Source organism: Coregonus clupeaformis, chromosome 20, assembly GCF_020615455.1.
Source record: "Coregonus clupeaformis isolate EN_2021a chromosome 20, ASM2061545v1, whole genome shotgun sequence".
Classification (NCBI taxonomy): domain Eukaryota; kingdom Metazoa; phylum Chordata; class Actinopteri; order Salmoniformes; family Salmonidae; genus Coregonus; species Coregonus clupeaformis.
Genome location: NC_059211.1, coordinates 13975909 through 14000496, shown reverse-complemented (window position 1 = coordinate 14000496; position 24588 = coordinate 13975909). Strand labels below are relative to the sequence as shown.

The 24588-nt window shown below is 43.4% G+C and overlaps 1 protein-coding gene and 2 pseudogenes across 1 annotated transcript; all 3 read left to right on the top strand.

Moving 5' to 3' along the window:
- The first annotated feature begins 690 nt into the window (after nt 1-690).
- On the top strand, nt 691-2308 carry LOC121533742 (annotated as a pseudogene).
- Nucleotides 2309-5225: 2917 nt separating this feature from the next.
- LOC121532936 lies at nt 5226-18101 on the top strand (annotated as a pseudogene).
- A 1175-nt stretch (nt 18102-19276) lies between these two features.
- Nucleotides 19277-21002, top strand: LOC121532770. The gene is made up of 3 exons (XM_041838568.1): nt 19277-19361; nt 19590-20227; nt 20448-21002. Exons 1-3 carry the CDS (start codon nt 19353-19355, stop codon nt 20794-20796), a joined length of 996 nt encoding a protein of 331 aa, XP_041694502.1. The 5' UTR covers nt 19277-19352; the 3' UTR covers nt 20797-21002.
- Nucleotides 21003-24588: the final 3586 nt, after the last annotated feature.

Genomic DNA, 24588 nt, shown 5'->3' with positions numbered 1-24588 from the left:
TAGAAGAGCAGGTATTCCAGGGCAGATTGAGATGCAGGTTGGGCGTGATGTAGGGAGCAGAATGGGGGAGAACACAAGACTGGTAGGAGACATGAGGAAGGTTGTTACATTTGTGACAGCAGCAATCAATTGCACAGAAAAAGTACAATGGAGGACTAAGAAGATAAAGGTCATAGTGGAGCAGGCAGTGAGGTATCTTGGGATCACAGGACTGACGTGGGAAAATGTACAGGATGACCTCAATAAGATTGTGTTGGTTAATTTGCATTATGGTGTTAATCCTTCAATGGAATGCCAGAAGTTTGATGGCTAATGGGCAAGAGTTCAAACAGTTTCTTGAGGAGTTACCAGCCAAACCTGATGTGATATGTCTCCAGGAGACATGGCTAAAACCTACTCTAGATGTTGTATTACAAGGTTATGTTGCAGTCCGTAGAGTTAGGGTGGCAGGGGGAGGAGGAGGGTGTGCTATCTTTATAAAGCGGGGGATCCCATATAGGTGTGTGGGAGAGGGAGTGGAACAGGAGTATGTAGTGGTTGGGAGGGGGGAATATGATAATAGTGAACTTTTACAACCCATGTAAGAGACTGGAGTTGCCTGCCTTGGGAATGTAGAAGGTCAAGATAGGAGGCGTAATGTGGTGTGAGGATTTTAATGCTCATAGTATGCACAAAAGGTGCGACGTTACCAAGACGACTGGAAACAAAACAAATGGATCAAAGTGGCAGATGAAGAAGAAGCTTTCTTTAAATTTCTTCCTGGTGAAACATACAAATCAACGAGAGGCTTGCAACAGCTCCACGCAATGATGGCTTCAATGAGCCAGCGGCGCAACATGACGCACAGTCAGCAGCAGAGGGTGACCTCAGAATTTCGACAGCAGGAGGAGCAACGAGAAGACCAGACAAAACGCATCACTAAGGACAGACAGATGCAAGCCAATCTAATGAGTGAGGAGAGACTTGAAAAGAAGCGATACCTACGCAAGGTGCAAGACGAGCTGCACGAAAGCCAAATTGAGGATGCTCTCATCAAGGCAGAGGAGGAGAGAATATACAAGGAAAAGCAACTAGAACAAGAGGAGAGAATGGCACAAGAACTGGCCCGCATCAGCTATGAAAAGCTTAGAGATGAAAAAATGAGGCAATATATAAAAGAGAACAGTGTTTAACTCCGTGAGTTAGAGGGGAAGCTCAAGTCTGCATACCTAAACCGGGAGAGGGCTGCACAGATTGCTGAAAAGGAGTCTATGAGATATGAGACAGTGCGGCAGGAGGCTGATATTGCTCGTAAGATGAAGAGCGAGAATGAGCAGGCCTCTGTGGAGCAGGAGAAGCAAGACCATAAGCGCTACGAGGAGGTGGTGCAGTACCAGCAGGAGCTGGAGCAGCAGCTGGAGGATAAAGAGCACAAGAGACAGGAGGCTTATGAGGAGTTCCTCAAGGAGAAACTCATGGTCGACAAAATCGTCAGGAAGATCTATGAGGAGGATCAAATGGAGAGGCAGTTAAGACTGGAGAAGATAACAGCCACTCAAAGGTACATAGAGGAGTTCAAGAGCCAGCAGACTGAGTGGAGCGGGAGAAGATGGAGGCTGAGAACAGACGCATCCTGGAATTTGCAAGTTACCAGCAGCGTAAGGAGAAGAACAGAATGGAGAAAGTCAGAGAACGAGAGCAGGCAAAAGAACATCTTCACCAGATGCTCACTGAGAAGATTGAAATGGAGAGGCAGCAGCGTGACGAGATGGAGCGTGTTCGTGAAGAGCTTTGTCTGGAGGAGCAAGCCGAGGCTGCAAGGCAGAAACAAATCGAGGAGATGGAGAAGAGAATCAGACAGAGGCTGGAGTTGCAGCAGACCTGCCAAGAGCAAATAACCTTCAAGGAAATGCGGAGGCAGGCTGAGAAGGAGGAGGAGGAGGCCTTCAGGCAGATGATGATGGCCAAGTTTGCTGAGGACGACCGCATAGAGCAGATGAATGCCCAGAAACGCCGCATGAAGCAGCTTGAGCACAAGAGGGCTGTGGAGAAACTGCTGGAGGACAGGAGACAGCAGTACCTGGCTGACAAGGAACGTGAGGCTGAAGAAAGAGCAATCGAACAGGAGAGGGAGGCATTGCGTCGACAGATCATTGAGGAGGAAAGGCGAATACTTCTCAAACTCCATGCCACAAAACTGCTGGGCTATCTACCTAAGGGCATATTCCGGGAAGATGACCTTGAACACTTTGATGAGGACATCAGAAGCAATTTCCAAAAGCGACAGGCCGACATCTTTGATGAAGAGAGCTGAGGAGATGATGAATAACCCCTTTCTATAATACACCACTAGATGACAGTATTGGGTAGATGCCGTGTAGTGTTTGTTTTGGTGTATCAAATGATGGATTTCTTATGGCGATGGTGTACTCAAAAATGTATTAAGTTGCAATGACACATTTGTATCCCACTAGTTGCATATCACAACACCATAAATCCTATCATGGAGGTGCAGCAATTTTCAGGTGAAGTCATTTGGTAATTTAAAAAACTACACAATTTCCTTTATTAGGTGATGATGCAACTACAGTTTAAATTGTTTTAACCCATTATTGTAATAAAATGCTAAACTTTTCAAATCCAACTGCATTACAAATATATTCTGTATAAATGAACAATGCATTCAGACTATATAATATTATTTATATTATTTATAACTTCCACACAATGTTAAAGGCCACATAATCAATGTTTTAGATGGAAATGTATGCACTCACTAACTGTAAGTCGCTCTGGATAAGAGTGTCTGCTAAATGACTAAAATGTAAATGTAAATGTATGCTCTGGTGAGGGTTACGGACTGATGTAAACAGACAAGTGTTGGAGGAACTACTGGATGAGAAAGGGCTTGTGAGTCTTAATGACGGCCGGGGAACCAGGATTGATACAGTAACTGGAAATGAATCTGCTCTGGATCTTACTTTGATCTCAAGTTCAATGGCAGGCAGATGTAGTTGGGAGGTTTTGAAGGAATCTACACTGGGTACTGATCACTATCATATCATGTGTACTGTAGAATTGAGGGAGGAAGAATCAGTAGGAAATGGATTGAGGAGATGGATATATGGGAAAGCAGAGTGGGGTCAGTTTCAGGAGTTGAGTGAACAGGAGTAGATCTTAATTCAGATATAGAAACAGTCAATGATGGAATAAGAGAAGCAATAGTAGGGGCCACAAGGCAGGTGATTCCTATGGGTACAGGGGGGAGAAACAGGAGCGCAGTCCCCTGGTGGTCTGAAGAGTGTAGAGAAGCAGTGAAGTGTAGGAACAGGGCTTTCAGAATGTTGAAAAGGTCCCATAATTACCAGCACCTGATTCAGTATAAACAAGCAGTAATAAGGAGGATCACTAGGACAGCTAAGAGGGAGTATTGGCGCCGGTTCTTTGGAAACATAGGCAGGACCACTCCTGTGGGAGAGGTATGGGGGATGATTAAGAGGATGAGTGGGGTCAGAAGAGATTGGGATCTCCCTGTGCAGAAAAGTGGGGAGATTGTTGCAGTGAGAGATATGGAGAATGCAGAGATGTTAGCCCAGGCATTTGTGAAGGTGCACAGCTCAAATAATCTGACAGAAGAGGGTCAGAGGAGAACTTCCGGGGGTCCTGTATCAGAGAGAGATGGTGTGGGATACGTTGAATGGCCCTTTTACATTGGCTGAGATGAAGAGAGCATTAGCTAAAGCTGGAGTAACATCTCCTGGGAAGCGATAAGATACACAACCGTTCAAAAGTTTGGGGTCACTTACAAATGTCCTTGTTTTCGAAAGAAAAGCAAATTTTTTGTCCATTAAAACGACATCAAATTGATCAGAAATACAGTGTAGACATTGTTAATGTTGTAAATGGCTATTGTAGCTGGAAACGGCTGATTTTTAATGGAATATCTACATAGGTGTACAGAGGCCCATTATCAGCAACCATCAGTCCTGTGTTCCAATGGCACGTTGTGTTTGCTAATCCAAGTTTATCATTTTAAAAGGCTAACTGATCATTAGAAAACCATTTTGCAATTATGTTAGCACAGCTGAAAACGGTTGTGCTGATTAAAGAAGCAATACAACTGGCCTTCTTGAGACTGGTTGAGTATCTGGAGCATCAGCAATTGTGGGTTCGATTACAGGCTCAAAATGGCCAGAAATAAATAACTTTCTTCTGAAACTCGTCAGTCTATTCTTGTTCTGAGAAATGAAGGCTATTCCATGCAAGAAATTGCCAAGAAACTGAAGATCTCGTACAACGCTGTATACTACTCCCTTCACAGAACAGCGCAAACTGGCTCTAACCAGAATAGAAAGAGGAGTGGGAGGCCCCGGTGCACAACTGAGCAAGAGGACAAATACATTAGTGTCTAATTTGAAAAAGACTCCTCACAGGTCCTCAACTGGCAGCTTCATTAAATAGTACCCGCAAAACACCAGTCTCAACGTCAACAGTGAAGAGGCGACTCCAGGATGCTGACCTAGGCAGAGTTGCAAAGAAAAAGTCCAGTGTCTGTGTTCTTTTGCCCATCTTTTATTTTTATTGGCCAGTCTGAGATATGGCTGAAAACAAGGACATTTCTAAGTGACCCCAAACTTTTGAACGGTAGTGTATGTTACATCATGATGACTCATCTCAGTGGCACTGCAATGGGGAAAGTATTGGGCCTTTACAATAAGGTGTGGCAGGATGGGAAATTGCCTGGAAGTTGGAAGCAGGTGGTAGTGGTGCCAATACGGAAACCTGGGAAAGACCCTACTAGTCCTTTAAGCTATAGGCCGATAGCGTTGACATCTCACGTATGTAAACTTATGGAAAGGATGATAACGCAAAGACTGACATACCTTCTGGAGAGTAGAGGACTAATGTCACCAGATCAAAGTGGGTTCAGGAAAGGCAGGGGAACGATGGATCCTGTACTGTGCCTTGAGTCAGTCATACGGAAGGCACAGGTAAATAAGGAGGTGGTGGTAGCCGTTTTCTTTGATGTAGAGAAGGCTTATGATACGATGTGGAAGGAAGGCCTACTTATCAAGCTGGATAACATGGGGGTTGGAGGAAGGTTTTTAACTGGATAAAGGATTTTCTTTTTGGGCGATCAATACAAGTGAGGGTGGGGAGCTCTATGTCAGAAAGCTATGAGGTGGAAAATGGTACCCCCCAGGGAAGTATCATTAGTCCTTTGTTGTTCTCCATTATGATTGACGATGTATTCTCTCAGGTGAGACCTGATATTGGGAGGTCATTGTTTGCGGATGATGGAGCGCTGTGGAAGAGAGGGAGAAATATTACCCATACAGCCAGAAGAGTTCAAGAAACGATTAGTGAAGTAGAGCAGTGGTCCCTCAGGTGGGGCTTCAAGTTTTCAGTTGTGAAAACACAGACTGTGTTTTTTTCTAGAAGGAAGGTTGAGGAGGAAATATACTTGAAGTTATATGGAAGGAATCTGGAGAGGGTGGGAGGGTTTAGGTTCCTGGGGGTCTGGTTTGACACTCGAATGACATGGGCGGGGCATATTAACAGAGTAGTTGTCAAAGGAAAGAAAATATTGAATGTGATGCGTTGCTTGTCAGGAATGGAGGTGGGGGGGCAGATAGAATGGCGTTGAAAATGATATAAATATAGAGTTGTTTAGGTCATCAATGGATTATGGAAGTATATCATATGGATCAGCAGCTCAGACATCTTTTTTAAAAAGCTAGATGTTATCCTGGCCCAAGCCCTAAGAATATGTTGTGGAGCACTCAGGACCTCCCCGGTGGCAGCGATGCAGGGAGAGTTGGGAGAGATGCCGTTAAAGCTAAGAAGACAACAGCTAGCCATGACATATTGGGTAAATCTACAAAAAAGGTGCTCCTAGAGTGCTGGGAACATGAACAAAATCTGAATACAAGCTTTGGGTGGATAGGCAATTGCATGGCGAGAGAGATGGGGTTGTTTGTAAGGGAGTTTAGCCCCTCTGTGGTTCTTCCTGCTATCCCTCCTTGGTTTCTACCTCAACCGGTGATAGATCTAGGGTTGCTTGAGAGGGTAAGAGATGTTGAGGAAGGAGTAGATTTAGTTGTAAGTGAACATTTAAGAACACAATACTATGCTTTCTTGAATATATTCACAGATGGCTCTAAGGACCCTAAAACAGGGAGGACAGGAGCAGCATTTATTGTTCCTGAATTTAAGGTGGCAGTGATGAAAAAGCAACGGATCATTTATCTGTTTACACAATGGAGTTGTTGGCCATACTATTGGTTGCAGAGTTGGTGGAGGAGGTGAGGCCAGACAGGGTAGTCATCTGCTCTGACTCTTGTGCAGCACTGATGAGCTTAAATTCATGTGTGTCTCAGAGCAGACAGGATGTATTGTATGAGGTGTTGCAGTGCTTGTATAGGATGAAACAGATGGGGATATTTGTTATGTTCCGCTGGGTACCAGCTCATGTGGGAGTCGAGGGGAATGAGGAAGTGGATATTATTGCCAAGCAGGCTCTTAAACATCCTAATGTTGAGATAGAATTGTCAATCAGTAAAGCAGAAGCCAAGGGATTAATAAGAACAGTGGTTAAAAATAAGTGGCAAGAGTTGTGGAACAGGGAGAGTAAGGGAAGACCCCTATATAAGATCCAGGAAAAGGTGGGGGCAGGGAGGTCCTCAGGCCGAGAGAGAAGGGAGGAAAGTGTAGTCACAAGGCTGAGACTGGGACACACAAGGCTAAATAGTACATTGAAATTGGTGGGGAAACATCTGACTGGGAGGTGTGATCATTGTCAGGAGAAGATGGAGACCGTGGAACATTTTCTATTTCAGTGCCAGAAAGGGAGCGATTTTTATTAGATTTGAGGAGTAATGGGGTTGAAGAGCCAGGATTCAGTGAACTGCTGGGGAAATCTTCAGGGGATGTAGTATTTAATTACAAACTCAGCAAAAAAAGAAACGTCCTCTCACTGTCAACTGCGTTTATTTTCAGCAGACTTAACATGTGTAAATATTTGTATGAACATAACAAGATTCAACAACAAACATAAACTGAACAAGTTCCACAGACATGTGACTAACAGAAATGGAATAATGTGTCCGTGAACAAAGGGGGGTCAAAATCAAAAGTAACAGTCAGTATCTGGTGTGGCCACCAGCTGCATTAAGTACTGCAGTGCATCTTCTCCTCATGGACTTCACCAGATTTGCCAGTTCTTGCTGTGAGATGTTACCCCACTCTTCCACCAAGGCACCTGCAAGTTCCCTGACATTTCTGGGGGGAATGGACCTAGCCCTCACCCTCCGATCCAACAGGTCCCAGACGTGGCACTTCGCTGGCCATGGCAGAACACTGACATTCCTGTCTTGCAGGAAATCACGCACAGAACGAACAGTATGGCTGGTGGCATTGTCATGCTGGAGGGTCATGTCAAGGTCAAGCCTGCAGGAAGGGTACCACATGAGGGAGAAGGATGTCTTCCCTGTAACGCACAGCATTGAGATTGTCTGCAATGACAACAAGCTCAGTCCGATGATGCTGTGACACACCGCCCCAGACCATGACGGACCCTCCACATCCAAATCAATCCCATTCCAGAGTACAGGCCTCGGTGTAACGCTCATTCCTTCGACGATAAACGCGAATCCGACCATCACCCCTGGTGAGACAAAACCGCGACTCGTAGTGAAGTGCACTTTTTGCCAGTCCTGTCTGGTCCAGCGACGGTGGGTTTGTGCCCATAGGCGACGTTGTTGCCGGTGATGTCTGGTGAGGACCTTCCTTACAATAGGCCTACAAGCCCTCAGTCCAGCCTCTCTCAGCCTATTGTGGACAGTCTGAGCACTGATGGAGGGATTGTGGGTTTCTGGTGTAACTCAGGCAGTTGTTGTTGCCATCCTGTACCTGTCACGCAGGTGTGATGTTCGAATGTACTGATCCTGTGTGGGTGTTGTTACACGTGGTCTGCCACTGCGAGGACGATCAGCTGTCCGTCCTGTCTCCCTGTAGCGCTGTCTTAGGCATCTCACAGTACGGACATTGCAATTTATTGCCCTAGCCACATCTTCAGTCCTCATGCCTCCTTGCAGCATGCCTAAGGCATGTTCACGCAGATGAGCAGGGACCCTGGGCATCTTTCTTTTGGTGTTTTTCAGAGTCAGTAGAAAGGCCTCTTTAGTGTCCTACGTTTTCATAACTGTGACCTTAATTACCTACCATCTGTAAGCTGTTAGCATCTTAACGACCATTCGACAAGTGCATGTTCATTATTTGTTTATGGTTAATTGAACAAGCATGGGAAACAGTGTTTAAACCCTTTACAATTAAGATCTGTGAAGTTATTTGGATTTCTACAAATTATCTTTGAAAGACAGGGTCCTGAAAAAGGGACGTTTCTTTTTTTGCTGAGTTTATATTTTGTTTCCTTAGGGAGACGGGATTATTGGGTAGGATTTAGAACGTCACTGTCTCTGGTCCACAATCCAGTCCAGTTGGTGGCGGTATTGCACTTTAAAGTTGGTTGCCAACCGCCATTTAAAAATCCACAGAAGAAGAACAGCAGAAGCTTCCGCCCTAGCAATGGGAGTCGTGTCATCCCAAAGAAGGTAAGGCAGGCGGTCTGTTTATCCTCGGTCTGCTTATCGCTGTATTCCCACATGGACCATCTCGCGTCGCCTATTCCTCTCTGGCTTGTTGTTAGCCGGGCAGCTAGATAGTTAGCCAGTTCATAATTACTCCCGCAGAATAATTACTTCGACAAAACGACAAAAACAGATGCGTGGATTCACCTACAGGTAAACGTAAAAACGATATGATGAAAAATAGCTATGTATTCCATAGCTAGCTACCTATGTTACTAGCTGTCTCTAACGTGGTAACGCGTTAGCTAATGCCGGCTAACTAACGTTAGCTTCTGAAGAGCTAGCTAGCTATCGATACAAGGCTAGCTAACGTTTGATTTGTGTAGATAGCTAAAATACACCAAACACTCAATTTTAAATCACAATTTGAATACATAAATTAACTAATTCAAGTCATTGTACTATATATAGTACAATATCAAAATACACCACTGAACAAATTATGTTTGGTGTAAATGCATGAAATTTGGAGTCATCATAACGTGACTACACGGGTCACATTGAAATTAAGATTGTTTGTTATTAGTGCCTATCATACTTCCAGTGTCAATAAAAGTTGGGATTTTGAGAATTTGAAAGTCATTAAATAATTACATTGTTTAAAAGCATATAGTATTGTTATTTGACCTGTTCTAAGTCGTTTATATGATTCAACTCATTGTCGTTTGTGAACTACTACAGCCAATTCTGTATCGTACTGTATTTAGTGTATTTTTTTTATTTATTTTTTTACACATTTCACGAAACAAGTCGTGAATACATGTTAAAATGATAAGATATTAATAATTGTTGGTATATAGAAATACATTCCAAACTCTCTCACACACACACACACACCCCTAGTACATGCAGTATTTGTACATCCAATGCAAGTCAATGGAGAATGGAGAGAGAAACATTTTAAAGTTCTCTCTTTCTCAGATGTAAAATTTTTTCAGATATTAATGTTTGGTATATACATTTATATTCATATTGGTACAGACAATTATTAAGATTTGAACATGTTTAAGATCTGAGAAAGAGAAAATATGATAAAATGACTCCGTTGAATTTGCTTATACTGCATATACTCTAGGGGTGTGTGTGAGTGTGGATTTATTTATAAACGCAGCAAAAAAAGAAACGTCCCTTTTTCAGGACCCTGTCTTTCAAAGATATTTAGTAAAAATCCATATAACTTCACAGATCTTCATTGTAAAGGGTTTAAACACTGTTTCCCATGCTTATTCGATTAACCATAAACAATTAATGAACATGCACCTGTGGAATGGTCGTTAAGACACTAACAGCTTACAGACAGGTAGGCAATTAAGGTCACAGTTATGAAAACTTAAGACACTAAAAGGGCCTTCTACTGACTCTGAAAAACACCAAAAGAAAGATGCCCAGGGTCCCTGCTCATCTGCGTGAATGTGCCTTAGGCATGCTGCAAGGAGGCATGAGGACTGCAGATGTGGCCAGGGCACTAAATTGCAATGTCCGTACTGTGAGACGCCTAAGACAGCGCTACAGGGAGACGGACGGACAGCTGATCATCCTCGCAGTGGCAGACCACGTGTAACAACACCTGCACAGGATCGGTACATCCGAACGTCACACCTGCGGGACAGGTACAGGATGGCAACAACAACTCCCTGAGTTACACCAGGAATGCACAATCCTTCCATCATTGCTCAGACTGTCCGCAATAGGCTGAGAGAGGCTGGACTGAGGGCTTGTAGGCCTCTTGTAAGGCAGGTCCTCACCAGACATCACCGGCAACAACGTTGCCTATGGGCACAAACCCACCGTCGCTGGACCAGACAGGACTGGCAAAAAGTGCTCTTCACTGACGAGTCGTGGTTTTGTCTCACAAAGGGTGATGGTCGGATTCGTGTTTATCGTCGAAGGAATGAGCGTTACACCGAGGCCTGTACTCTGGAATGGGATCGATTTGGAGGTGGAGGGTCCGTCATGGTCTGGGGCGGTGTGTCACAGCATCATCGGACTGAGCTTGTTGTCATTGCAGGCAATCTCAACGCTGTGCATTACAGGGAAGACATCCTCCTCCCTCATGTGGTACCCTTCCTGCAGGCTTATCCTGACATGACCCTCTAGCATGACAATGCCACCAGCCATACCGCTCGTTCTGTGCGTGACTTCCTGCAAGACAGGAATGTCAGTGTTCTGCCATGGCCAGCGAAGAGCCCGGATGTCAATCCCATTGAGCATGTCTGGGACCTGTTGGATCGGTGGATGAGGGCTAGGTCCATTCCCCCCAGAAATGTCAGGGAACTTGCAGGTGCCTTGGTGGAAGAGTGGGGTAACGTCTCACAGCAAGAACTGGCAAATCTGGTGAAGTCCATGAGGAGGAGATGCACTGCAGTACTTAATGCAGCTGGTGGCCACACCAGATACTGACTGTTACTTTTGATTTTGAACCCCCCCCCCTTTGTTCAGGGACACATTATTCCATTTCTGTTAGTCACATGTCTGTGGAACTTGTTCAGTTTATGTCTCAGTTGTTAAATCTTATGTTCATACAAATAAATCAAATCGGATGTTATTTGCCACATGCGCCGAATACAACAGGTGTAGACATTACAGTGAAATGCTGACTTACAAGCCCTTAACCAACAATGCCGTTTTTAAGAAAAAAATGTTAAGTAAAAAATAGATGAGTAAAAAATAAAAAATTGCTAATAATTAAAGAGCAGCAGTAAAATAAGATGACAGTAGGGAGGCTATATACAGGGGGTGCCGGTACAGAGTCAATGTGCGGGGGCACCGGTTAGTCGAGGTAATTGGGGTGGCAGGTAGCTTAGTGGTTAAGAGCGTTGTGCCAGTAACCGAAAGGTCGCTGGTTCTAATCCCCGAGCCAACTAGGTGAAAAATCTGTCGATGTGCCCTTGAGCAAGGCACTTAACCCTAATTGCTCCTGTAAGTCGCTCTGGATAAGAGCGTCTGCTAAATGACGTAAATGTAATTAAGGTAATATGTACATGTAGGTAGAGTTAAAGTGACTATGCATAAATAATAAACAGAGTAGCAGCAGCGTAAAATAGGGGGATGGGGTGGGGGGTAATGCAAATAGTCAGGGTAGGCATGATTTGCTGTTCAGGAGTTTTATGGCTTGGGGGTAGAAGCTGCTAAGAAGCCTTTTGGAACTTAACACATGTTAAGTTTGCTGAAAATAAACACAGTTGACAGTGAGAGGACGTTTCTTTTTTTGTTGAGTTTATATTGTTATTATATTTATATGTGTCTATCTATGTATACCAAAAATTATTAAAGGGTTACTTCGGGATTTTGGCAACAAGGTATCCACGAGTTCATCTGACTCTGGGGTAGTAGATAGAGGGCCTCATTGTCAAAAGTATCCCTTTAACATCTGAACATGTTTAAGATCTGAGAAAGAGGGAAAATGCTGTAAAATGACTCTCTCCAGTCTCCATTGACTTGCGCATACTGCATGTACTCTAGGGGTGTGTGAGTGTGTGGATTTTTAAAGATATTTTTTCATATATACACTACCAGTCAAAAGTTTGGACACCTACTCATTCAAGGGTTTTTCTTTATTTGTACTATTTTCTACATTGTAGAATAATAGTGAAGACATCAAAACTATGAAATAACACATATGGAATCATGTAAGCAAAAATATATATTTGAGATTCTTCAAAGTAGCCACCCTTTGCCTTGATGACAGCTTTGCACACTCTTGGCATTCTCTCAACCTCTGCTTGTCATGTCTAGCCAAGCAATTAGCTTGCAAGTTATGCGAGCAATCAGGTGAGGTGATAACATACACTTTTAAACTAAGGAACTCTTCTTTACAGTACACATCATCATGGCAACTGGTGCCATGATGTGAGAGATATTCTGGAGTTGGCCGGAGGGGACAATGATGGGCTGATCAGTAAGAAGGATTTCATCAACTCCGATAAGGTACGATGCCCTGATATCAAAACATACTAAGGACCTGCCTGTCAATGGTGGCTTATGTGGAATAAATGAATGTGTCCATTTGGAGGTTTTTTTTCTGGACCAAAATGGGGCTTAGGTGGTGGGCGTGGCAGCGGGGCCTGTCAGGAAATCCAGGATCTAGTTGCAGAGGGAGGTGTTTAGGCCCAGGGTCCTTAGCTTAGTGATGAGCTTGGAGGGCACACTGGTGTTGAAACATGCTGGTAGAAATGAGGTAAAACAGATTTGTTTTCCTGCATTAAAGTCACCTCAGGGTGAGCATTGTCTTGTTTGCTTATGGTCCTATACAGCTCATTGAGTGCGGGCTTAGTGCCAGACAGCTACGAAAAATATATACTGAACAAAAATATAAACGCAACATGCAACAATTTCAAAGATTTTGCTGAGATCTAACTCAGGCGAGCAGAACCTCGAGATTTCCTTAATATTAGAGAATGCGCACCAGTTGTTGTTAACAAAGAGACCCCCCTCTGAGCTTCCCCGATGCATCCGTTCTGTCCTGCCGATTTTATAGAAAAAACAGCTAGATTTATATTTACCATGTCCTTGTTCAGCCACTCCTTGGAGAAACATATTGTATTACAGTCCTTCAGATCACGTTGATAGGATAGTCTCGAACGGAGCTCATCCAATTTATTCTCCAGTGATTGCACATTCGCCAATAGAACGGAGGGTAGAGGCGATTTATCCACTCTACGACATAGTCTTGTCATGTATCCCGCATGCCAGTCTCTAGCAGCGTCTCCTTCTACGAGTGTCAGGGATTTGGGCCTGATCCGCGATAATAAATATGTATTTCGCCTCCGACTCATTGAAGTAGTCCTCGTCCAAATGGAGGTTAGTGATAGCTGTTCTGATGTCCAAAAGCTCTCTTCAGTCACAGGAAATGATGGCGGAAACATTATGTACCAAAAAAGTTAAGATCAGTGCAAAAAAAATACACAAAATGGCACAGTTGGTCAGTAGCCCGTAAAATGGCCACCATAATCCTAGATTCTACACATTTTGCCATGGCTTATGCTATCTGAGTGACTCAAACATAACAAAATCAATGGGGGGCCAATTTCATGACAAAAATACTCCTAAATGCATCATTTTTTGAATTTTAGATTCTCACTGACCAGTTTATTTTGATGATTGTTAGTTCTCAAAGATGATCTTATTTTAAAACATCTAGGTCTTATCTTTTCTCCATACTTTATATCTGTTTTTAGTTGTTTAAACTTCCCCTGTTTCCAGCTGGCCTGCCTCTTGGTTTGAACATTAACCTAGCTTAGTACTTGATCGCTGATTGGTCATAAAATTTGATTTACTTGTGATTTTAAATGTTTTATTCATTTATCACTGCATTAATTCGGCTTGTCATTTAATTAAAGTATACTGACCACCACCTGTCTCTCAGCAGAGATGCTCCGCCCCTGCTGCCCAGCGACACCACTCAGGGCTACCGGACAGTGAAGGTCAAGCTGGGCTGTAAGTGGGTACGACCCTGGAAATGGATGCCCTCCGCCAACACTGCCCGCTGAGACGGAGCCATCTTCTACCACTGGAGATGCATGGCAGAGGAGGGCAAGGACTACCCCTTCGCCTGCTTCAACAAGGTAAATATAGTTGTTTTTTCTCTCTCCGCCGTCATTCTCACTCTTTGTCTCTGTCTGGCTGTCTTTATTTTTCTATTGTTCTCTCCATTACTGTTGGTCTCACACACTCCATCTCTCTTTCCCTCTCCCCCCCCCCCTCTTTCTCTCTCTCCCTCTTCCCCCCCATCTCTTTCTCGCCCTCTTTCCCTCTTGCTCTCTCCCCCTCTCTAGGTGGTGCAGGTGCCAGTGTACTCAGAGCAGCAATACCAAATGTATCTCCATGACGACGGCTGGAGATACACAACCGCTACAACCGTCAGCAACACAGAGTGAGGAAGCTATCTATGACTAACATTACACACACACACTTTAAATACTTCATTTGAATCCACAAATCACATTCCAGTCATGAAGGATTAAAACATTTCAAAACATTTCGATTTGAATAGTGGCATTTTTAAAAGCACATTTTGGAATGTGATACTTCATGAAATACAATGTCTTCCTATTATAATATATGTCCCCTAAACATTCCGGTATTTGTGCTTTCAGAAACGTTCAACGGAGGACCTGAAGGAACGTTACAACAACATTTGCGCATGCAGACCAAGGTCCGGGCTGCAACATGGACAGAGCCCAAGATCTACATATTTGATGCGGGTCACGAGAGGCGCAGAAAAGAGCAGTTGGAGAGACCATTCAACCGCACGCCTGATCAGGTTAGCAGCACCGCCCCTAAGCATGCCTACAGAGGAGTAGCTGTGAACTTCAGAGACAGAGGTGCCTGATGAAATGCTCCGGGCCTGCCTGTCTGGCTGATGTTTCTCCCTCCCTGGCTGGACCATCGACACCACCTCCACTTAAACTACTCCTTTAATGAACTGCATCATCATCCAGCTGTGGAAGACCATATCCCATGAATCTGCCTGATAATAAAATTTTAAAAAAGGCACTAAAAACCACTATTCAAAATAAATCTATTGTTATTAAGACAATTCCACTGTTAGTGTTTTGAAGGTGCAGCTTCTTTCACCCCTTGTTCTTATGATATGCCTTTTTGAGCTTCTTGTCTCGATTCCCCAGTTTGGATCCAACATTTTAATGCTTTGTTATAGTCCATGGTCGTATTCATTAGGGCAAAACTTTTTGCAACGGAAAACCAAAATTGTCTTTCTTAGTGGACAAGTTCAGATAGTTTCAGTTCATTGTTAATTTTTGTCCTGATGAACATGACCCAGCACTCACGTTGCACTTCCCCGTTTTGCCCTGCAGGTGGAAGAAGAGGAGTATCTGATGCAGGAGCTGCGGAAGATTGAGAGCAGGAAGAAGGAGCGTGAGAAGAAGAAGGTCCAGGACCTGCAGAAGCTCATCACAGCCACCGACACCAACACAGAGATGACACGCGTAGAGTGCAAGGCCACCAAGAAGAAGCTCCCACTGAAACGAGAGACTGTGTGTGTGTGCTTGTGATTTCAAGTGAGTTTTCCATATAAAAGGTTGTGTTAAGTCTGTCTTGTCTCTGTGCTCACCTCTCTACTGTCTTCGCCTGTCCACAACAGGCTGTTCCTGAGATGGCAGGCATCAAATTCCCTGACTTCAAATCAGCTGGAGTCACACTGCGCAGCCAGAGGGTAAGCATGGCCGTTCACTAACACTATCAGTCACATATGATTTGTATATAGGAATTGTATATGGATTTTGCTTAGATTGTTCCCCCCCAAAATATCATCCTAGGACCTCAACTTCACAAAAGGCACATATAAAGCACTCCTCTCAAATCAATTTGAGATGGTTTTGGAAAACTACACCAGCGTTCCATTTTATAAGGGTCCAAAAGATCCATTTACTTTACTTTAAGTCTCATAGCTTGTGATGTATGCTGAGAGTGGCTGGAGCATGTTAGACCTGGCTCTAAGTCCCAAATAATAGCCTATTTCCTATGTAGTGCACTACTTTTGACCAGGGCCCATAGGGTTCTGGACAAAAGTAGTGAACTTCATAGGGAATAGGGTGCAATTTGGGAGGTGGGACACATTCCTAGCTCTCATTAGCAAAAACCATGATTTATGCCATTAGTGGCGCCCTAATATCTGTAAGACGTAGCAGCAGAGCTTATTCATCTAAAAGACTGATGGGGAGCCGTTACTCTCTATGCAAAATGCATTAGGGCTAAAGGAGTGGAGTTCTCCTCAGATAATCTGTCAGATAGACTCGGGCGGATAAATACATTTTGATCGGCCCCGCTGAAGTGCATTTCATACGACTAAACCGCCAGAGGTGAGGACGTTTATCCCCATATTCCTGACACCCCTGACTTATTATTGTGTGTGTGTGTTACAGATGAAGCTGCCGAGCTCGGTAGGCCAGAAGAAGATCAAGGCCGTTGAGCAGATTCTGACGGAGCGGGAAGTGGGTCAGTGCACAGTTAGTCATACCACCTACCACCACCATATCCTAGGACTAAATGTTACGGAAAGCAAACCAAGGCCCTTTCACACACAAGCTATAGTAATAACATCTACCATGCCAATCTCAATAGAGCAAACAGACCTCAGAATGTATTGATGAAAAAATTGGCTAAACTTGTAAGATATAGACCATCCCAAAAATACCAAGGCACTCTTACCAGGTAGTGGAGTTACAAAGCCTTTTGAGTTTGCATATCCATGTAGGAATAGTAAAACAAGGCAAACAATTTGGTTACTGCCAATGCATTGCGGTTTCACACAACCTTCATCAGGGCCTCAAAGTGCTATGAGGGATACTTCCTGTGAGTTTCTAACTCCATCTTTCCCTACCCCACCATACGGAATAAAACTGATATAAACAAGGAGGGACTACCGGAGCTTGTCCGATGAGGAATGCCTGTTTTCATTGTCCGTTGCTACACGTTTTGATATAGTGTACCCTAATGAATACAGCCTGGCTGTCTAACAGGAGTTAGCTGAATACAAATTGTCAAAGAGAATACATTTAGGCAGTGTTCCAATGAGCACTGACTGTCCTTAGTATTCTCTCATAGTTGCATGTGAAATGATGCAGATATGTTCTGGACCAATGGCTGACAGCGTTTGATTTATTCTTTGTCATTACAGCGTAAACGCAGAGAGTCTGCTTCCAGTTCCTCGTCCATCAAGAAGGTGAAGAAGCTTTGACGTGGACATCGAGCCCTGGGGTTTTATGTGACTGAGGAGGAAAGGAGAGAGGATGAGGTCACATCCCACCCTGGCCTCGGTGGAGTGGCCTGTAGAGCTGGGGAATGGGGGGGGGGGTTAGTCATCCATCACATCACCCCCTCTGACAAATAACAAATAACCAAGCCCCCTGCCTCCCCCCCCTAAATGTGACTGATGCTCCTGTACAATAACCCCCCACACCACCACCACCCCCGTCCCAGGCCCAACATCCACTCTCCCCTTTACAGCAATATCATGACAAATACAACGACTGACATTCCTTTTCATTACTCCTCCTCTCCCTCCTTTGTGCAGGCTGAGATGAGGCCAGATAAACTGTAAATAGCCAGACCGAGCTAATAGAGCCATGGTGGAGAGAAGATGAGCCTACTGTCTATTTGAGATGGTTTCCTGGTTTCCCAAAAGCATCGTAAGGCTAAGTTCTAACAATGAATTTAGCCTTAATATGCTTTTGGGAAACCGGGCCCAGGCCCATCAATAAGGGGGAATCTCTGACCACAGTTGTTTCATCATGCTGTTTTGTTACCTGGGTGATGTCATTTTGTGTTCCCTCTTACTGGAGGCACCCCCTGTCATTGCATGGAAAGTGACATTTCAAATAAGTCAAAATATTTTTCCTCCTTATCTTGGCTTGTGGGAGAGTTTGATCAAAATAAGTGGACTGCTGTCCTCACTGAATCCGAAAAGAGAGGAAGGCAACCTAAAAGATTGACCAATTCAATAAACTATTTTTTTTCAAATGGTCTTGTGTGTTCTAATATTTCATTTCTAGCATAGCTCCTGTATTAAAGTCATGCTAGAATCGGTGTAATATAATCGGTGTATAATCAGCCCACAAAACATCTGGAGGCATGAGCCTGAAGTAAACACCAGAAGATGAGGGCGGCAGATAGCTTAGTGGGTAAGAGCGTTGTGCCAGTAACCGAAAAGTCGCTGGTTCTAATCCCCGAGCCGACTAGGTGAAAAATCTGTCGATGTGCCCTTGAGCAAGGCACTTAACCCTAATTGCTCATGTAAGTCTACTAAATTGTAAGATCCTGCATGGGGTGTAACGAGGTTGAGAAGACAGCGCAGAACGGAGTGTGATGGAAAGGAGTTTAAAAGCTGCTTTTCAATATCTTTACAGCAACAACCAAAAAAATACGTATTTTCAACGTGTTGTGCTCATAGACCCGTCGCTTTACCATGGAGCATCCGACAGTACTAATCAGTCTACATTTAAATCGTGTTCTGCAGCAGTGATGTAAGATTTACATCCGAAACAATTCATGTTGAATAGAAATGTGATGTAATGCTGTAAGATCATGACATGTTGCCTTTGCCTGCCATTCCAGTTAAATTACAAATAATTAGTTCATTAATATGTTAATTAGGCCATGTTAATTTTTAGTTTGCGCTGGCCACTGGAACAGCATTAGATTCTCATAATATTGCTAATTGCATGTCAATTATGCTATTGAGCTCATTTAAACATTAATTTGTATGCAAATGTCATGTAAAAGGGGTTGGCTGGTACAGTGTGTGCGTGTTTCTTTTGAATGGGAATTATCGATAGCTTAATATATGGATACATAAACCACAACCCCATTACCAAACAATTGACTAATGAATATTGCATCTGTGAAGACGAGAGTAACGCACATCGTGCCAAAAAAAATGTGTGTTCTTTGATATGATTTACTTAGGGAAGATTTTAATGATATCACATTGGGATAACTGCAAAGCTAGAAATATTAGAAAACTCTCGCGAAGGTTGAGACCAATAATGTTTATGAGGTGCACGTGGAAATGGAAGCAACAACAATATTACATGCGCTCATTTATTATGACGTTTCGTTCCAGAATCTGTAGGTAGATAAGCTCCAACAAATAACAAATTCGATAGGCTATCACTTGGATAAAACTTCAAACAGGATCTTTCATCGCGGACTTCCAATCAGAGCAAACTAAGATTTATCCAAACATCTCAACAAAGGAATTCAAAAATGGGCAAGGTGAGTAGGCAAATGTACTTGTTCTTTTTTCAGTTGTTGACAGGTTTTCTGTTATGAGGTAACTCTAATAATTATTTTTTTGTCAACAATTCGACAGGTTTGGCCTGTAGGCCTACGAAAGCCATCCTTACTAGTGTAGAAAAGATTCCCAGAGCCTTTCAAATCATGATGTCCATGTATTTAGAAACAGTGTAAATTAGACTTGTTAACTCAAAACACACTTTTCAGGTATGGGAGTCCATCCTGTGTGTCCACCCCACAAATCCCTCAGCAATCAGGATGATCCTGAGAAGGGTTGATTTTCCAGGCTCATCTCAGAAGGCTTTGTGTAGTCCCGTGCTGATTGAGCTGTCCCAGAGTGCTGTACAGCATGTGGAGGCCAATGCCAGTCATGACCTTTCCTGCCCCCTGACAGTGGAGCAGTTGAAGGCAAGGAATCTTTACATTCCTTGGTTGAAGGATAGTCCTCCTGTCAATCAGGAAGTGAGCCAGCTCAAGAGGCCTAAACTGTCATGCCCCAAGTTGACCCAGCTGTCCCAGAGTGCTGTGCAGCATGTGGAGGCCGGTGCCAAAGCCAGTCAGGTATCCTCGTACCGTTCTTGGAAGAGGCTGAAGGATAGTTTTATTGCGGAACAGAAGAAGGTGAGCCAGCCCAAGAGGCCTGAACTGGTTCCCAGGATCAGGGCCTCCAAGGACCCCAGCCCACTACGACAGAAGCAGCAGCGACAGAGGAAAAGGCCAGCCGATGAGTTGGATAAGGTGTCTGGCAGCAGGGGGTGCATGAGAGCAGCCAAGAAGGACATCTCTGGAGATCTGGCCCAGCTCAAGCCTGGTCAGTCCACAGGAGACACCTGGAACAACACTAGGTAAATATCATTACAGCTAATACTGTATTATGGGATTTGTATGATTTGTTAATTTAATGACCCAATAGAATTCAATAGTTCTGATTTCCCTTGAAGACTAGAAACAAAGGTAGGTCCCATACTGTACAATGATAGAAGAGTTGGCTATAGTACATACCAGTACAGTATGGAACCAGGCCAGGAACAAGGTGTTATGTCAGGCTGTGTTTGTATTCTATAGAGCTGAAGAACCTTGTCGTCTGGAGGTTATGAAGAACCTGACAGGCCTGTGGGGCAGCACTGGGCAAGGCCAGCCTCAGCTGACTTCACGAGCCAACCGTCTCAGCCCCTGCCTGGCCCAGTACTTAGCCTCCACTGTCACACCGAGGACCTTTGACCTCCAGATAATGGGCATGACCTCTGACCTAATGGACTTCTTGGATATGCCCGAGGAGAGACTGTCAATAGAGCTTTGGGACCTCGGGGAGGGCACAGGGGACCAGCGCTACAAAGCCAACTGGCAATTCTCTGGAGAGCACAGCAATGTGCTGATGGAGGGAATCTGGCTCCAGAACGATGACAACTGGTGATTTGGAGACCTCAGCTCGCCCAAACGCTTCCTCAGTAGCCCCCTCAGTCTGAAAGAGGAGGGAGCTTAGCTGCTGATATTCACTCATATTCATATGCAAACACATATTCAAATGCACACATCAGGGGTTTCGGTTAATTCAGATGGTTTTTACAGTGCCTTCAGAAAGTATTCACACCCCTTGACTTTTTCCACATTTTGTTGTGTTACAACCTGAATTTAAAATTGATTCAATTGAGATTTGTTTTGTCACTGGCCTACAAACAATACCCCATAATGTCAAAGTGGAATTTTGTTTTTAGAAATGAATAAAAAATGAAAAGCTGAAATGTCTCGAGTCAATAAGTATTCAACCCCTTTGTAATGGCAAGCCTAAGTAAGTTAAGGAGGAAAAATGTGCATAACAAGTCACATAATAAGTTGCATGGACTGAGTGCAATAATAGTGTTTAACATGATTTTTGAATTACTACCTCATCTCAGTACCCCACACATGCAATTATCTGTATGGACCCTTAGTTGAGCAGTGAATTTCAAACACAGATTCAACCACAAAGACCAGGGAGGTTTTCCAATGCCTTACAAAGAAGGGCACCTATTGGTAGATGGGTAAAAAAATTATTTAAAAAAGCGCACATTGAATACCCCTTTGAGCATGGTGAACTTATTAATTACACTTTGAATGGTGTATCAATATATGCAGTCAATACAAATATACAGGCGTCCTTCCTAACTCAGTTGCCGGAGAGGAAACCACTCAAGGATTTCACCATGAGGCCAATGGTGACTTTAAAACAGTTACAGAGTTTAACGGCTGCGATAGGAGAAAACTGAGGATGGATCAACAACACAATACTAACCTAAATGACAAAGTGAAAAGAAGGAAGCCTGTACAGAATAACAATGTTCCAAAACATGCATCCTGTTTGCAATAAGGAACTAAAGCCTTCCACTCCGCATTTATAAAATTGCTTATTCCAGTTACTAATAAGCATGCACCCATTAAGAACATTTCTTTAAAAACGGTTAAATCCCCATGGATTGATGAGGAATTGAAAAATTGTACGGTTGAGAGGGACGAGGCAAAATGAATGGCAAATAAGTCTAGCTGCACAGCTGATCGGCAAATGTACTGTAAATTGAGAAATCATGTGACTAAACTAAACAAAAAACAGAAGAAACTGTACTATGAAACAAAGATAAATTACATAAAGAATGATAGTAAAAAAGCTTTGGAGCACCTTAAATGAGATTTTGGGCAAAAAGGTGAACTGTGCTCCATCATTCATTTAATTACATGGTTCATTCATAACAAAACCCACTGATATTGCCAACTACTTTAATGAGTTTTTCATTAGCAAGATTAGCAAATGTAGGCATGACATGCAAACAACATATTCTGAATGACAAGCATTGTAATTTTGAATGCCGTAAAGTTAGTATAAAAGAGGTGATTTTGTTGTTGTCTATCAACAATGACAAGCCACCTGAGTCTGACAACTTGGATGGAAAATTACTGAGGATGATAGCGGACTATATTGTCACTCCTATTTGCCATCTCTTCAATCTAAGCATACAGGAAAGTGTGTGCTCTCAGGCCTGGAGGGAAGCAAAAGTAATTGCGCTAGCCAAGAATAGCAAAGCACCCTTTACTGATTCAAACAGCCGACCAATCAGCCTGCTACCAACCCTTAGTAAATCTTTGGAAGAAATGGTGTTTGACCAGATACAATGCTATTTCACAGTAAACAAAGTATCAATTTTCAGCACGCTTATAGAGAAGGGCACTCAACATGTAGGGCACTTACACAAATAACTGATGATTGGCTGAAAGAAATTGATAAGAAGATAGTTGGAGCTGTTTTGTTAGACTTCAGTGCAGCTTTTGACATTATCGATCATAATCTGCTGCTGGAAAAACGTATATTTTATGGCTTTACATCCCCTGCTATAGCGTGGATCGAGAGTTATCTAACAGAACACAGAGGGTGTTTTTTAATGGAAGCCTCTCCAACATAATCCAGGTAGAGTCAGGCATTTCCCAGGGCAGCCTCTTACTTTTTTCAATCTTTACTAATGACCTGCGACTGGCACTGAATAAAGCCTGTGTGTCTATGTATGCTGATGACTCAACACTATACACGTCAGGCCTCCACAGCAAGTGAAAACATTGATGCAACGGTAGCTAAAATGGGGAGAGTTCTGTCTATAATAAAGCGCTGCTCTGCTTTCTTGACATTGACATCAACATAACAAGTCCTACAGGCCCTAGTTTTGTCACACCTGGACTACTGCCCAGTTATATGATCAAGTGCCACAAAGAGGGACATAGGCAAATTACAGTTGCCCAGAATAGAGCAGCACGGCTGGGCTTAAATGTACACGGAGAGAACAACAAGATGCATGTTAATGTATCCTGGCTCAAAGTGGTGGAGCGATTGACTGCATCACTACTTATCTTTGTGAGAGGTATTGACATGTTGAACGCACCGAGCTGTCTGTTCAAACGACTAGCACACAATTCAGACACCCATGCATACCCCACAAGACATGCCACTAGGGGTCTCTTCACAGTCCCCAAGTCCAGAACAAACTGGGAAATGCACAGTACTGCACAGGGCCATGACTACAGATAACTCTATTCCACATCAAGTAACTCATGCAAGCAGTAAAATCAGATTTAAAAAACGACACCTTATGGAGGAGACACACACACTGGCACACACAAGCCAGAGCATGCACTCTACACACACGTATGTATGGTGGTATTATACATGTTGTATTTTAGATATGTAGTGGTGTAATAATGTTATATGTACTGTTTTATAAAATTTTTGCCATAGTTTGTTTGGACCCAATGAAGAGTAGTTGCTGCTTTGGCAGGAACTAATGGGGATCCTTGATAAATACAAATACAAAGTTAAACTGCAAAAAATGTGGCAAAGAAAGGAACTTTATGTCCTGAATACAAAGCGTTATGTTTGGGGCAAATCCAACACAACACATCACTGAGTACCACTCTTCATATTTACAAGCATGGTGGTGGCTGCATCATGTTATGGGTATTCTTGTAATCTGCAAGGACTAGGGAGTCTTTTTAGGATAAAAATAAACAGAATAGAGCTAAGCACAGGCAAAGTCCTAGAGGAAAACCTGGTTCAGTGTGCTTTCCAACAGACACTGGGAGACAAATTCACCTTTCAGCAGGACAATAACCTAAAACACAAGGAGTTGCTTACCAAGACGCCATTAAATGTTCCTGAATGGCCTTGTTACAGTTGTGACTTAAATCTGCTTGAAAATCTATGGCATGATTTTGAATTCAGGCTGTAACACAACAAAATGTGGAATAAGTCAAGGGCTTATGAATACTTTCTGAAGGCACTGTAAATACCACCTGAATGGTTGATTTCTAAGTGTGCGTGCGTGTGTGTGTTTGTAATCATATGGATGTGTGTTTGTAATCATGCCATATGCTTTTCATTTGGAGGAACCTGCTAGAGTTGGATAGTAGGGAGCATATCTGAGGGACTCACAAGCTGTTTTCAGTGGACGGAGGTGTACATTGCGCCTAGATGCTGATCTGAGGTCAGTTGTTCATCTTCTCCACTAATGGTTAAGGTTAGGATGGGGGGGGGGGGCTGATCCTTGATCTGTACCTAGGGGAAACTTCATCCCTGAGCGTGGGAGGTGAGAGGCGTGTAAACATGGGTAAATGGATTCCTGGTGTCTATATTTCATGTTGAAAATTGGCTCGTAAATCCACTGGTTTTGATCTATGGAACCCTTCGCCG

Coding starts and splice junctions, on each gene's coding strand:
- LOC121532770 (XM_041838568.1), top strand. Junction 20,228..20,447: donor GACACCTGGAACAACACTAG/GTAAATATCATT, acceptor TGTATTCTATAG/AGCTGAAGAACCTTGTCGTC.